General features: G+C 46.8%; 1 protein-coding gene across 16 annotated transcripts in view; it reads left to right on the plus strand.

The window, feature by feature from the left end:
• hspg2 (heparan sulfate proteoglycan 2) overlaps positions 1-15,029 on the plus strand; it is a 515,715-nt gene that overhangs the window by 130,245 nt on the left and 370,441 nt on the right. For all 16 annotated transcript variants that reach the window (XM_078239173.1, XM_078239177.1, XM_078239184.1 and 13 more), the window contains exons 2-3: positions 3,614-3,740; positions 5,777-5,872. In XM_078239173.1, coding sequence (XP_078095299.1) covers positions 3,614-3,740; positions 5,777-5,872 — 223 coding nt within the window. The remainder of the gene's footprint in view (positions 1-3,613; positions 3,741-5,776; positions 5,873-15,029) is intronic.

A 15,029-nucleotide genomic window follows, 5' to 3' on the forward strand; every position in this document is an offset into this window, starting at 1 on the left:
TATGCAATCCTGGAGAAAAACCATTGGGACATTAAAAGTTTTGTTATTTTCTTTGAACTTTTCACTCTATCAGACATAAAAATATTGAAACTAGAGGTGATAGGGGGAGGGGGGGGGTGGTGGTGGGGGAAGTTTGGTTGACAGTCGAGCATCATCCAATTGGGTGATGAGTGTTTTTGCTTTCCAGTTGGTGTAGGTGGAAAGACAGTGCGTCATAAGAGTGGGTGTCTTGGCTGGCTAATGGCTGGAGTATGGGGACATGTCAAGTGATGAAACCTCCAGAAATGTAATCACAGCTGACAGCCTGACACCCGACACCTGAGGGCTGTTCACCCCTTAATCCGGAGAGGTGTTGATCTAAATAAACCCGGATGCATTTCCCAGTGCAATAAATTGGAACCACCTCATCTTCTGTTGCTTCTGAGATTCTCATCACTGAATCCCTCCAACTTTCCAAAAAGAAAATGTTGGAAATACTCAGTGGGCCATGCAGCATCTCTGGAGATGATTCTCTCTCAGATTTCCAGCATCCACAGTATTTTGCCGTCTTTCTACTGGGTGGCATTGTGGTTAGCACCGCTGCCTCACAGTGCCAGGGACCCGGCTTCAATTCTGGCCATGGGTGACTGACTGTGGAGTTTGCACGTTTTCCCTGTGTCTGCGTGGGTTTCCTCCGGGTGCTCCAGTTTCCTCCCACAGTCCAAAGATGGGAAGGTTAGGTGGATTAGCCATGCTAAATTGCCCCTTAATGTCCAAAGATGAGAAGGTTCTTAGTGCATTTGAAACCATTCTTGCAACACAGCCTCAAAATAGATATAAATCCGTTTCCTTGTTAAATGTCACAGGGCATTTTGTCCACATTGTAGGGACTGATTTAAGGGTGAGTTGTGTTTGACCGTTACCCCAGCTGGTGACTGGGTCTGGCAGCAACTGCTCCACTCACACTTCAAAGGCAGCAGGAGGTAAAACGCTGTAATTTTAAACTCTCTATCTGGAATAGAAAAGCACTGAGCAAATACAATTAATTTAAAGGCCCGGTCTTTATTCACCATCACTGAGCACAGGCACTTTAGACATTGCACCACCGGTTCAGTTAGTTGCCATCGCGCACCGTAGATATTCAGCAAGAATCAGAGAGAGATTTTCAATGACGGTGATGATGGTGAACTGCAGAGGAATCCGTGGGCAGTTTGAGAGTCAAACCACTTAAATGGCTTTTCCCTGCTGCCATCAGACTTTTGAATGGACCTACCTCACATTAAGTTGATCTTTCTCTACATCCCGGCTATGACTGTAACACTACATTTTGCACTCTCTCCTTTCCTTCTCCCCGATGTACTCTAGGTACGGTATGCTCTGTCTGTATAGCGCGCAAGAAACAATACTTTTCACTGTATCCCAATGCATGTGACAATAAATCAAATATTAAGTTGATCTCTCTCTACACCCTAGCTATGACTGTAACACTACATTCTGCATCCCCTCCTTTCCTTCTCTATGCATGGTATGCTTTGTCTGTATAGTGCGCAAGAAACAATACTTTTCACTGTATCCCAATACGTGTGATAATAAATCAAATCAGTTTGCAATGCCTGGTTTTAAACAGCATATTTTAGAAACTATTTCTTGTGATGAAGCATTTTGTTAAAAGTACTGTATTCAAATAATGAAACAGGACCCTGCGCCGGGAAGACGCTGGTGGTTAGATTTGCAGCAGAAATTGCTTTGTTTGTGCTGTAGATTTTTCAGACATCTGTTTGTATTAATTACCGACAGTTCTGTAATTTCATACATTCAAAAAAATGGCCGCACGCATGGGTGGTTAGGGTCTGGAATGCAGGGTGAATCGAAGCATTCGAAAGAAAATTGGACAGTATCGGAAAGGGAAGAATTATGCAGAGTTATGTTGAGAAGGCAGGGGAATGGCACTCGGGCGGGGAGGGGTAGAATTGCTAATTCGGAAAGCAGGTACGGACAAGGGGCAGCATGGTGGCACAGTGGTTAGCACTGCTGCCTCACAGCAAGAAGTTTAACAACACCAGGTTAAAGTCCAACAGGTTTATTTGGTAGCAAACGCCACACAAGCTTTCGGAGCTCCAAGCCCCTTCTTCAGGTGAGAAGGGGCTTGCAGCTCCGAAAGCTTGTGTGGCTTTTGCTACCAAATAAACCTGTTGGACTTTAACCTGGTGTTGTTAAACTTCTTACTGTGTTTACCCCAGTCCAACGCCAGCATCTCCACATCATGCCTCACAGCGCCAGGAACCCAGGTTCAATTCTTGGCTTGGGTCACTGTCTGTGTGGAGTTTGCACATTCTCCCCGTGTCTGCGTGGGTTTCCTTCGGGTGCTCCGGTTTCCTCCCACAGTACAAAGATGTGCAGGTTAGGTGTATTGGCCATGCTAAATTCTCCCTCAGTGTACCCGAATAGGTGCGAGAGTGTGGCGACTAGGGGATTTTCACAGTAACTTCATTACAGTTTGAATGTAAGCCTACTTGTGACACTAATAAATAAAATAAATAAGTAAACATGATGGGTCGAGTAGCCTCCTTCTGTTGTTGCAACAATTCTGTGAAAAACAGCTTGTATTGAAGCTTTAAGGTCATAAAGTATCCTAAAGAACATTACAAAACAAATTATGCCACCCAGCTGCATGAGATATTAGATGGCCAAATGCTTGGTCAAGGTGGTGGGTTTTAAGGAGTGTTTCAAAAGAGGAAAGATAGGCAGAGAGGTTCAGGAAGGGTAGTCCAGAGCTTGAGGCCCAGGCAGCTGAAAGCACAGCAACCAGCAGTGAAGTGATTAACATTTGGGATGCTCAAAGGGCCAGAATTAAAGAGGCAAAATATCTCAAAAAAGTTTAGTGGGGTTGGAAATGCTGGCTGCATGTACCCGGAGGATGTCAGCAGAAATGATGTCATGGAAATCCAACGGTGTGGCATGAGTGGGTTCCAGGGGAGAGAGGAACCATGTTGAAGCTAGTTCTAGTCACTCCCATAAGGGGAAACATCCTTTCAGTACCCACCCTGTCAAGCCCCCTCAGAATCTTGTATGTTTCAGTAAGATCACCTCTCATTCTTCTAAACTCTGATGGGTATGGGTCCATTCCTGTTCAACTTTTCCTCATTAGATAATCCCTTCCTCCCAGTGAACCTTCTCCAACAGCTTCTAATGCATTTACATTCTTTCTTCAGTAAGGAGACTGTACGCAGTACTCCAGATGTGGTCTCACCCGGGCCCTGAACAGCTGCAGTAAAATTTCCCTACCCTCCTATTCCAATCCCTTGCAATCAACACCGACATTCCATTTGCCTTCCTCATCACTTGCTGTACCTGTGCACAACTTTGGGTGATTCATGAGCTAAACCTATCATTCAGCCACCAACTAAATGGTTTAGTTGTCACAAATTGCATTGAGCCTTGCGTGCACTGATTGGGTCCATGTATGTTAAAATAACTGAAATGGTGCTGAGGGCCTTGAGCCAATTCTTTCCAGTTTGAAAGCTTCATCACCCGTCACCTCAGTGATGCAATGTGCTTTCTGTACAAATAGAATGTGAATTTCCTGCTTTGTTGTTGGAAAATAAAAGTATTTCCCTCTTTCTTGTCTGTTCAGGTTGTAAATGCATCGAGGGTTTTGGATGAAGTCCCAGTCGCAGAGGATTCGGAGCTGGTTCAGAGTTACCTTCGCCGGCGGAGGTTTCCCGACGAATCTGATGATGAGGACTTTGCAGCATCCGCTGGTAAGAGGCTGAAGGAGTCCGATAGAAAGATGGACTGAAATTTGGGTGTTAGCATCAGATTGGCTGATTCTGTTTCCAGTATGCAAAGAGAGAGAGACTGTTCCTTTCCCCAGTGCTCTCTGGTAATAGTTACCATCTTGCTGGGCAGAGTTTTCACTGGCAACCTCCAGGATCTGCTCAGCTGGTTAGTATTCGAGTCCAATCCGACACAAAAGAGTGTCTCTTTTACCATTGGGGCATAAGTAAATCTTAATGCAGTTCTCACCCAACGGTCACTTTGTGCCTTGCTGAGGGGAGGGGAGTGGTGGTTGGGGCAGGGGTGGGGGGTGAGCGTCGCTGGCCAGTGTCACAGTAGGATGAGTAGGGAATGGGGGGGGTGGGGTGTAGTTGTGGTGTGGGGGGGTGGGTGGGGAATCGTGGTAATTCGGGGGTGGGTGGGGAGTGGTGGGAAGTGGGGGCTGGTGGGAATTGGGGGGTGGGTGGGGTGCGGTGGTAGTTGGGTGGGTGGGGATGGTGGTAGTTGGGGGGTGGGTGGTAGTTGGGGGGGAAGGTGGTGGTCGTTGGGGGGTGGTGTGTGGGGGGGGAGGGGTGCAGCTGACTTGTAATCAGGAGCTGGAGCTCTGTTGCTTCTTCTCTCCTTCCTCTATGGTTCTTCGAGTTAATGTTGATGCCTGCTCTGGCTGAAGGTAGCTAGCCAAACACAGCACAGGCATCAACCTGAAGGCCTTCATTATCTCTATCAGCCAACCATTGAAAAGCCCCAACTTGCTGAGCCATTGTGGAACTTTCCTTTATTGATAAAGCAAGTTTACAGCTTATAAACTGTTGCACTGAGGTGAGAGTCAGCAACTGACTTCAAGTCGGCTGATTTTGTGGGGGAAAAAAAGTGGATTAATGCCATACTTTTGAATTGGGGAAAAATGTGGATCCGTCCTGAATTACCCTGGGCCAAACTCAAGTAGTTTGTTGAAGCAAGTGTTCTGAGCACCTGTCCTGAATGCGTATCACTTGAGGGAACAGATTCATGTTCAGGGCAGGAGTGTTGTGATGGTTGATCCACAACATAGCCTCACTCTAATTACAGAATCCTACAATGCAGAAGGAGGCCATTTGGCCCATCAAATCTGCACCGACCACGAACCCACCCAGGCCTTGTCCCCATAACTCCATGCATTTACCCTCGCCAGTCCCCCTGACACTAAGGGACAATTTAGCATGGCCAAACCACCTATCCCGCACACATCTTTGGACTGTGGGAGGAAACTGGAGCACCCGAAGGAAACCCACGCAGACACGGGGAGAATGTTCAAACTCCACACAGGCTGTGACCCAAGCTGGAAATTGAACATGTGTCTCTGGCGCTGTGAGGCAGCAGTGCTAGCCACTGTGCCGCCCCCAATCTTGTCAGTTATCATTTGCTTCCTATCAGTCATCTGCTCCACACGCGGCTTGGGTTGGGGCGGGCCCCACACAGCTACTCACAGGCCTACAGCATAACAATGCCTTAACAGCACCCCCCTCCCTTAAATTTGTGGGCAAATTTAGAATCATTAGAATCATAGAAACCCTACAGTGCAGGAAGAGGCCATTCGGCCCATCGAGTCTGCACCGACCACAATCCCACCCAGGCCCTACCCCCATATCCCTACATATTTATCCACTAATCCCGCTAACCTACGCATCCCAGGACACTAAGGGCAATTTTAGCATGGCCAATCAACCTAACCTGCACATCTTTGGACTGTGGGAGGAAACCGGAGCACCCGGAGAAAACCCACGCAGACACGAGGAGAATGTGCAAACTCCACACAGACAGTGACCCGAGGCCGGAATTGAACCCAGGTCCCTGGAGCTGTGAAGCAGCAGTGCTGACCACTGTGCTACCGTGCCGCCCATTGAAATTGAAATTCAAATTGTTGGATAATGCACTTTGAATGATCAGGAGTATACTGTCCACCCTAAACTCAAGGTAAAGTCTTGAGAATGTTCTGGAATAATTGTGATTGTTCACGGAGATTTTGCTGTTCTTTCCCCAGAGGGAAGTGCTGAGTTAGAAGAGGGCAGCACACCCAGCACACCTGAAGTTGAACATACTGTCCCAACATTATCAGTGATTCCAAAGCAAAAAACCGGTAAGAAAATCTCACCACGTTGCTTCAATCACTCTTGACTGGTTTTGTTGTCTGTGCTGTAAATGTGGGACTGCTTTAGCGAGACAGAGAGCCTGTGTTTGCTACCCACACTTGTTCCTGCAGTTGTACCCCCAGGTTAATGGCTGCCATCATTTATAAGGGACAGTGTGCAGCAGGATTCATTCACACTCATCACTCTCCCTGGCAGCAGGAGGAGAGAATGTTGTAAATTGCTATCCTGGGCTGGCAATGATGGATTTTGGAAACTCCTTTGACAGGGGGTTTAGAAGGGAAGGTTTGCAGACAGGAAAGTGAAACCTCTTCCATGTAGGATATTTTACTGCATTGATTTGATCTGATTTATTATTGTCACATGTATTAGTATACGGTGAAAAGTACTGTTTCTTGCACGCTATACAGACAAAGCATACCGTTCATGGAGAAGGAAAGGAGAATGTGCAGAATGTAGTGTTACAGTTATAGCTAGGGTGTAGAGAAAGATCAACTTAATGCAAGGTAAGTCCATTCAAAAGTCTGACGGCAGCAGGGAAGAAGCTGTTCTTGTGTCGTTTGGTACATGACCTCAGACTTTTGTACCTTTTTCCCGACGGAAGAAGGTGGAAGAGAGAATGTCCGGAGTGCATGGAGTCCTTAATTATGCAGTCATGTTGGTGAGTGTTTCTAAACTCTGTACATGGATTATAAGTTGCCGTGAGCATTAAACCTACATTGCCTCCCTTCATTTTGTGCCCTTCTGCCACTCTTGAATTCCAGGCCCCGGCCTCCAGCAGGTACGTCATTGGATTTTGGCACCTGCTTGGACCAGTCTGCATATGCAGGCAGGGTATTGCCGACCATCTTGTATGGCCATATTGTGTAGGCAGGAGACACAGAGGGCTAGAATTTTCCAATCCTGTTTTTATCACAATGTGAACTGAAGATAGTTAATCCAGTATTTATCGCAAGCTTCTCCTGGGCTGGATTCTGACAGATACCTCGAGAGCATTTTCTGGACGAATAGATGAATTGAAGATCAATATGAAGGCTCTTAGCGATTGCTTTTTGAAGCAGTGAATGTTGGTCTGTTTCAGAGATACAGCAGGTCTTGAATTTAAGATTCGGGATCTATATTTAAGATCACAATCCACACTTGGTATCGGATGGTTCATTTTGCACAACAGAAATGCAGAAGGTGTTTCTCGTGACACTGCAAAGGGGTTCAGATGACCGTTATCAATTGAGCTTCAGTCGTGTAGTTTATATTTGTTGAAGGCCTTGCAGAGATGTTTGAAGACACATGCTATACTTTCCTTGATCAACATTTATCCTCCAACCAACAAAATCAACACTGACAAATGTTGTCCATTGCTGTTTGTAAGACCTGGCAGTGTACAAATTAGCTGCCTGAGAATTAACAATGGCTATATTCCAGAATTTGTTTCTTAGGCTGTGATGTACTTGAGGCATCTCCAGAATGTGGACTAGGCTCTGTGAATGTGACTTCTCATATTTTACTGAGCTGGAGATGTGCTGGGGTGGAATCACACTGAGGGTAGCTTGTGGTAGTGCGGCAAGAAAGTATTTCATCGAATCCCCACAGTGCAGAAGGAGGCCATTCGGCCCATCAAGTCTGCACCATCTCTCTGACAGAATATCTTGCCCAGGCCCTCTTCCCCTGCCATTTACCATGGCCAAACCATCTAACCTACACATCTTTGGACACTAAGGGGCAACTTAGCATGGCCAGTCAACCTAACTGAAGATCAATGAGCCCGGGCAGGAGAGGTAAGGGGGGGTGGGGGGGGGGGGGGGGGGGAGACTCCTGGGCGGGGTGGGGGGGGGGGGGGGGGGGAGACTCCTGGGCGGGGTGGGGGGGGGGGGGGAGGAGGCTCCTGGGCGGGGTGGGGGGGGGGGGGGGGGAGGAGGCTCCTGGGCGGGGGTGGGGGGGGGGGGGGGGGGAGGAGAGGGGAGGAGGAGGCTCCTGGAGGGGCGGGGGGGTGGGGGGAGGAGAGGGGAGGAGGAGGCTCCTGGAGGGGCGGGGGGGGGGGGGGGGGGGGAGGAGAGGGGAGGAGGAGGCTCCCGGGGGGGGAAGAGGGGAGGAGGAGGAGGCTCCTGGTGTGGGAGAGGGGAGGAGGAGGAGGCTCCCGGGGTGGGAGAGGGGAGGAGGAGGAGGACCCCGGGGTGGGAGAGGGGAGGAGGAGGAGGACCCCGGGGTGGGGCAGGCAGGGGGGTTGAGGCGGGGTGGCGGGCTGGGGGGGTGGAGAGGGGGTGAGGTGGGGCGGGGAGGGGGTGAGGCGGGGCGGGGAGGGGGTGAGGCAGGGTGGGGGGGCGGTGAGGCAGGGTGGGGACGGGGTGGAGGGGGGGGAGGCCCCCAGGATGGGATGCCCATGGTACGGGAGTGGGGGAAGTATCTGGGGTGGGAAAGGGGGAGGCCCCCAGGGCGGAAGAGGGGTGGGGGTGGGGCAGGACGTCCCCGGAGCGGGAGGGGTGAGATCTCCGTGTCCCCAAAATAAAAACAAATGACAGCATCAAGAAAATGTTCCAAATAAATAGCTGCGATTTGTATCTCGGGGAACGGTTTACTAATATTTAGAAACAAACATAAGAGCAACTAACTCTGATCCAAATACTGAACTGTGTGATGGAGCTAAGAGGACTGCATATATGGCTGTAACATCTCAAGTAAGAATGCTGGCAAGCAAGCTAGAGCCAGGAACACATTGTGACTGCATTGAAATGAATGTGCTCCTTGTACGAGTGGAATGTCAAGACTGCGCAGTAGTTGAGATGATTTGCCTCTGTACAATTTTTAAAGGTATTTGGTGATACTCATCACCCTGCTTCTGCCCTTTGTCCGCTTTTAGACTTGACAAAAGATTGCAGTCTTGTTTCTAAATCAGCTGGCTGGCTGATTGTTGCGATATATTTGTGCAGCTTGTCAGAGCTGCATTGAGAATAGCGAGTTTTGCTCAAAGACATATCAGTTTCTCCACAGGGCGGCACGGTGACACAGTGGTTAGCACTGCTGCCTCTCAGCGCCAGGGACCCGAATTCGATTACTGGCCTGGGTCACTGTCTATGCGGATTCTGCACGTTCTCCCCGTGTCTGAGTGGGTTTCCTCCCACAGTCTGAAAGACGTGCTGGTTAGGTGCATTGGCCATGCTAAATTCTCCCTCAGTTTTCCTGAACAGGCGCTGCCGGAGTGTGGTGACAACAGTAACTTCATTGCAGTGTTAATGTAAGCCTACTTGTGACACTATAAATAAACTTTAACTTTTAAACTGACTGTTAGAGAGGGAATGTGCGTTTGGGCCTAGATTTTGTTTTTGAAGCTTCCCTGATGGGTATTTTGGGATTATTGCAATGCAGTTCACAGGGTGGCAGCTGTTTGAAATGGGACCCTTATTTATTACACTATATTGTTCACAGCCCTCCCAAAATAGCGAATAATTTCACAGTATGGAGCGACTCTGCAATTAGCAGACTAACTCATTTCACATGGGCTTAATATAGTCATCTGTACGACTGGGCTGTTGCAGTCTCATTTTAAACTAGGTTTGGATCAGTATTTCTCAGCTTGTTGGCCTCGAGTGACTGAGACTAATGTGTTTTTCAAGCATTTACTGGCAGTTGTCATGCGGCATTATGGCACAGTGGTTAGCACTGCTGCCTCACAGTGCCAGGGACCCAGGTTCAGTTCCCAGCTTGGGTAACAGTCTGCGTGGAACTTGCACATTCTCCCCGTGTCTGTGCGAGTTTCCTCCGGGTGCTCTGGTTTCCTCCCACAGTAAGAAGTTTAACAACACCAGGTTAAAGTCCAACAGGTTTATTTGGTAGCAAAAGCCACACAAGCTTTCGAAGCTCTAAGCCCCTTCTTCAGGTGAGTGGGAATTCTGTTCACAAACAGAGTTTATAATTCCTCCCACAGTCCAATGATATGTGGCTCAGGTGGATTGGCCGTGTGAAATTGCCCCTAAGATTTGATTTGATTTATTATTCACATGTATTAGTATACAGTGAAAAGTATTGTTTCTTGCACGCTATACAGACAAAGCATACCGTTCACAGAGAAGGAAAGGAGAGAGTGCAGAATGTAGTGTTACAGTCATAGCTAGGGTGTAGAGAAAGAGCAACTTAATATGAGATAGGTCCATTTAAAAATCTGATGGCAGCAGGGAAGAAGCTGTTCTTGAGTCGGCTGTATGTGACCTCAGACTTTTGTATCTTTTTCCTGATGGAAGAAGGTGGAAGAGAGAATGTCTGGAGTGCGTGGGGTCCTTAATTAGGCTGGCTGCTTTGCCGAGGCAGCGGGAAGTATAGACAGAGTCAATGGATGAGAGGCTGGTTTGCATGATGCACTGGGCTTCATTCGCGATCTTTGTAGTTTCTTGTGGTCTTGGGCAGAGCAGGAGCCACACCAAGCTGTGGTACAACCAGAAAGAATGCTTTCTATGGTGCATCTGTAAAAGTTGGTGAGAGTCGTAACAAACATGCCAAATTTCCTTAGAAGTCTTTTCCTGAAAAGGTGGTGGAAGCAGATTCTTTGAATATTTTTAAGGCGAGGTGAACAGATTCATGGTAAGCAAGGGCATGATAGGTCATCAGGTGTAGGTGGGATGCAGGCTAAGGTTATAATCAGATTAGCTTTGATCATATTAAATGGCGGAGGAGGCTCAAGGGGCTGAATGGCCTACTCCTGTTCCTTGTTCGCATGTATTTGGAGTGCACCATCAAGGGCTGTCACAACTCATTTGTTGAACTTTCGTTTAATTTATTTAATTTTTTTGCACCAAAAGAGCATATAAGGAGACACTGGGCAATTGAGGTGGGTCATGGCCCAACTGCTTGCCTGTCTTTCGTGGTTACACCCATGTCTGGGTGCTCTTGGAGGAGGAACACGTGGTGTTCACTTGGATGTTTGAGACCTTCCGCAAAGGCTGGGTGCTGCAGGGGCTGGATTGCATTATCACTCTCAATGATATTTTAATACAAGTTTCTTTTGATTTCTCCTTTGCTTTTAGCGTCCCTTCAAGAGATGGTTAATTATTTACTTTTGTTTATTGATTCTCAAAAGAATGTGAAGAGACACTGTTCCTTTCAAATGAGGCACTTAGTTGATTACATGTTGTCCAGAAACTGTGTAAAGAGACATTTATTGACACTGGTGATAGGCTGTAGCGTTAGGAGGTATGTGTTTGTAATATTTTATTTGTGAATAAATCCAAAACTGGGTAAAGATTAAATTCTGGTTTCCCTCACCAACTGGCTGTCAGAGGTTTAACTATCTCGTTGGCCTCTTCAGATGGACAGAAGAGCAGGTCTGACTGCCCTGACCAAAGCTGATACCACCAAAGTGGTTAGCTGATCGTTTAACTCATTCGAAGCTTGTTCAGTGTTGCTGATGCAAATTGGCTGTCGCGTTTGTCCATGATGTGGAGATGCCGGCGTTGGACTGGGGTAAACACAGTAAGAAGTTTAACAACACCAGGTTAAAGTCCAACAGGTTTATTTGGTAGCAAAAGCCACACAAGCTTTCGGAGCCCCAAGCCCCTTCTTCAGGTGAGTCCGTCCATTAACAGAGATTCCTCAGCCAAGGTGAGGCATTGGCTGTGCATCACATAAGGAGACACTGAGAATCTGAGAGGTGCTATATAAATGCAAGTTTGCCCTTATCCAATGAAAGAAGTGGAGATTCCTTCTCAACTAGTCATTAAGAAACAAAAATAAATAAATAATTTGCGTTAATGTAACACCTTTATAACCTTGATATAGCTGGAACCAGTGGGATCACTTGCAATGTGGAAATCAGTAAATATGGCAGAATGTGAGCCTTTGTGTATTTTAATATTACACCTGAAATTTCCACACAATGGGTGAGTCTGTAGCCAGGACTGTACTCTATTTCCTGTACCTAATTAATTCATGAGCTTGTCTGGAGTGTTTACTTCGAAAGGCTCCAGAAATCTGCAGGTGGGCTTTTGGAACCTTAGCTAATCTGTACCAAAAATAGAAGTGGAGATATGTCTCAAAATAATTGCGGCAGAAGTAATTTTTGCAAAATGTTTGCATACGGGCCAGGATACTGGCTTAAATTTATTTGCCTTCTGATGTTGTATAGGTTCTGAACCAGTTATACACACATTCTGCACAAGTCTTTTTGGACCTTAAAAACTGTCCTCGCCAGCCTCCAAAAACCTGGCTGACCCAAAACATTGCTGTCTTTATCCTCATTGCACCAAGTCCCATTCACCCATCCGCTCCTCAACTCACTGAACCACATTGCTTACTGATCCAACAATGCCCCAATTTGTTTATAATGTCAATCTACACCTTCAAACCCCCCTCATCTTGCTCCTCAGAGCGGCACAGTGGTTAGCACTGCTGCCTCACAGCGCCAGAGACCCGAGTTTGATTCCCAGCTTGGGTCACTGACTTGATTTGATTTATTATTGTCATATGCATTGGTATTCAGTGGAAAGTATTGTTACTTGCATGCTATATGGACAAAGCATACCGTTCATAGAGAAGGAAAGGAGAGAGTGCAGAATGTAGTGTTATAGTCATAGTTAGGGTGTAGAGCAAGATCAACTTTGTGTGACGTAGGTCCATTCAGAAGTCTGATGGCCGCAGGGAAGAAGCTGTTCTGTGCGGAGTCTGCACCCCCAACCCGTGTCTGCATGGGTTTCCTCCGGGTGCTTTGGTTTCCTCCCACAATCTGGATGACGCGCAGGTTAGGTGCATTGCCCATGCTACATTCTCCCTCAATGTACTTGAACATGCACCGAGTGTGGCAACCAGGGGATTTTCACAGTAACTTCATTGCAGTGTTGATGTGACATACTTGTGACATAATAAATAAACTTTGAACTCTCTGATCCTGAAACGAATCCAGTTGTACAGCTCTCCACAAACTCAATGTTCTTCAAGTCAGACCTCTTGTGAATCCTCCTCTTCCTTCACTATTGGTTGCGGTGTCTTCACCCATCTAAAGCCACTTTCTGTAGGTTATTTGAATTGAAACAATGTGCAGGGAAGGGTTACGGGAAAAAGGCAGGAGAAGATAACATAAGAACTTGGAGCAGGAGTGGGCCATCTGGCCTCTCGAGCCTGCTCCGCCACTCAATAAGATCTTTTCATGGACTCAGCTCCACTTACCCGCCCGCTCACCATAAGCCTGGAATGGCACAAAGTCATGATGCTCATTTGGGGAGCTGGTGCAGACATGATCGGCCAAATGGCTGCCTGCTGCGCTGTAACAGTTCTGTGATGCTGTGAAGGTCTAGAATTCCTACCTTTGGAGGAGACAGTGGTGTAGTGGTAATGTCACTGGACTAGTAATCCCAAAGCCCAGGCTACTGCTCTGGGGACACTGGCCCAAATCCCACCATGGCAGCTGATGGAATTTAAATTCATTTAATAAGTCTTTCCAATTCTTTTTGCATTCCTTTCATGGGACGTGACCATCAGTGGATGGGCCAACATTTATTGCCCATCCCTGATAAGCTGGTGATGAGTTGCCACCTTCAGCAGTGGCAATCCTTGTGGTGTAGGAACACTCTCGCTGCTGCTGGGAAGGGAATCCCAGGATTTTGACCCAGTGACAGTGAAGGAGCTGTGAGTAGTAAGGTGAATGGAGGCAGTAGTTTGTGGCACAGGGCGTCTTTCCTTTAGTGTCTTTGATTCTGCTTGCTTGAAATTTTATTAAAATTGTATATTCCAAAGCTTTATGGGCCAATTGCGAGAGCTCTGTGATCTGAGGGAAATATTGGAAGTGGCTTAATCTGGTTATTTTCATTGCGGATTGGAAATGAGCCAAAGATCTTACATGGGCGTTAATTTCAATACAGTTTCTTCGGTTCCACTTTTCCAGTCCAAGTTTTACTCCCACATGATTTGCATCAATTTAAAGTTTCAACGTCGGCCCATGTCGAGTGCAAGAAAGCTGTGCCTGTGTCAGCAAGTCTGTTGGCCTGTTGCAGATTGTCAGAAGGAGTAATTAAAGGGAAAGAAGATTGGGTAATTAAATTAATCACTTTAACATTTAGGTTTAACAATCCTTAAACAAATATATAATTTGGGCCTTCCCAGGTCACGATGGGTTTATGACTGTGTCTCGGTGATGTAGCCTTGAGGCATATTAAGTGGAGCAGTAAATGTACTTAATTTGAACTGGCAATGAGATTGTCATTATCCTGCATAAATGGAAGTTATTTTTGTCTTTGGAGATAAGATAATAATCCCTGGATAATCATCACTTTATTCTCAAACTCCTATTTCTTTGCAAGATAAAATCAAGGTGATGACAATGCAGGGGGATGGACTTGCCTCTCTATTATTCACACACAGCTCTGTGCAGTAGCTTTGTAATGTGATCTGAGCTTTTAATGGTCGTTCCTCCTGCAGTCACGCGATATGAAGCATTGTGGGGGAAGCACCAAAACATTGGGGCAACATTGTCCAAATCGAAGGATTGTGTGTAATGTAGAGGGCTACCCCTGTCTCTACACTCTAAAACACTAACACAACGAGTATTAAATCTGGTCATGTTAAAATCCCCCCGTAACTTGTAGGGGAATATTTCATCTAAAAGCCTAAACCTTGGGGCTGAATTGTTCAGGGGTTCCCAAACTTGAGTTCTGACGAAGGGTCATCCAGACTCAAAACCTTGGCTCTATTCTCTCTCTCCACAGATGCGTCAAACTTGCTGAGATTTTCCAGCATTTTCTGTTTTTGTTTCCGATTTCAGCATCCACAATAATTTGCCTTTATCTTAGTTGGTCATGTACTCTTACTTGGATCTAACCTTTTACATGCCCACAGTTATTTCCTTCTTTTAAACACCCCTCTGATGACCACACATTTCCTGAGTCATTACAATTTACAAATTACAGGCTACACATGCCATTAATAATAATTGTTTCGTAACCATTAATGTGACAGATGATTTGTTTGTTGGAACCTCCTCCAGCGGGCAACTTTCCACTTCCCACCCTGCTCTCTTCCTCTCTCTTTCTGCCCCCCGCCCCGCTCCCCAGATGTAAGTAAGTGCTCATGAGAAGGGCAGCAAGCAGGAAGTGGCGAGAGTTTGAGAGAGGGAAGGAGCATGCAGGAAGTGGCGAGCTGGAGGGTTTGGGGAGGTGGAAACGGTGAAAGGGA

Source organism: Mustelus asterias, chromosome 22 (assembly GCF_964213995.1).
Source record: "Mustelus asterias chromosome 22, sMusAst1.hap1.1, whole genome shotgun sequence".
Classification (NCBI taxonomy): Eukaryota; Metazoa; Chordata; class Chondrichthyes; order Carcharhiniformes; family Triakidae; genus Mustelus; species Mustelus asterias.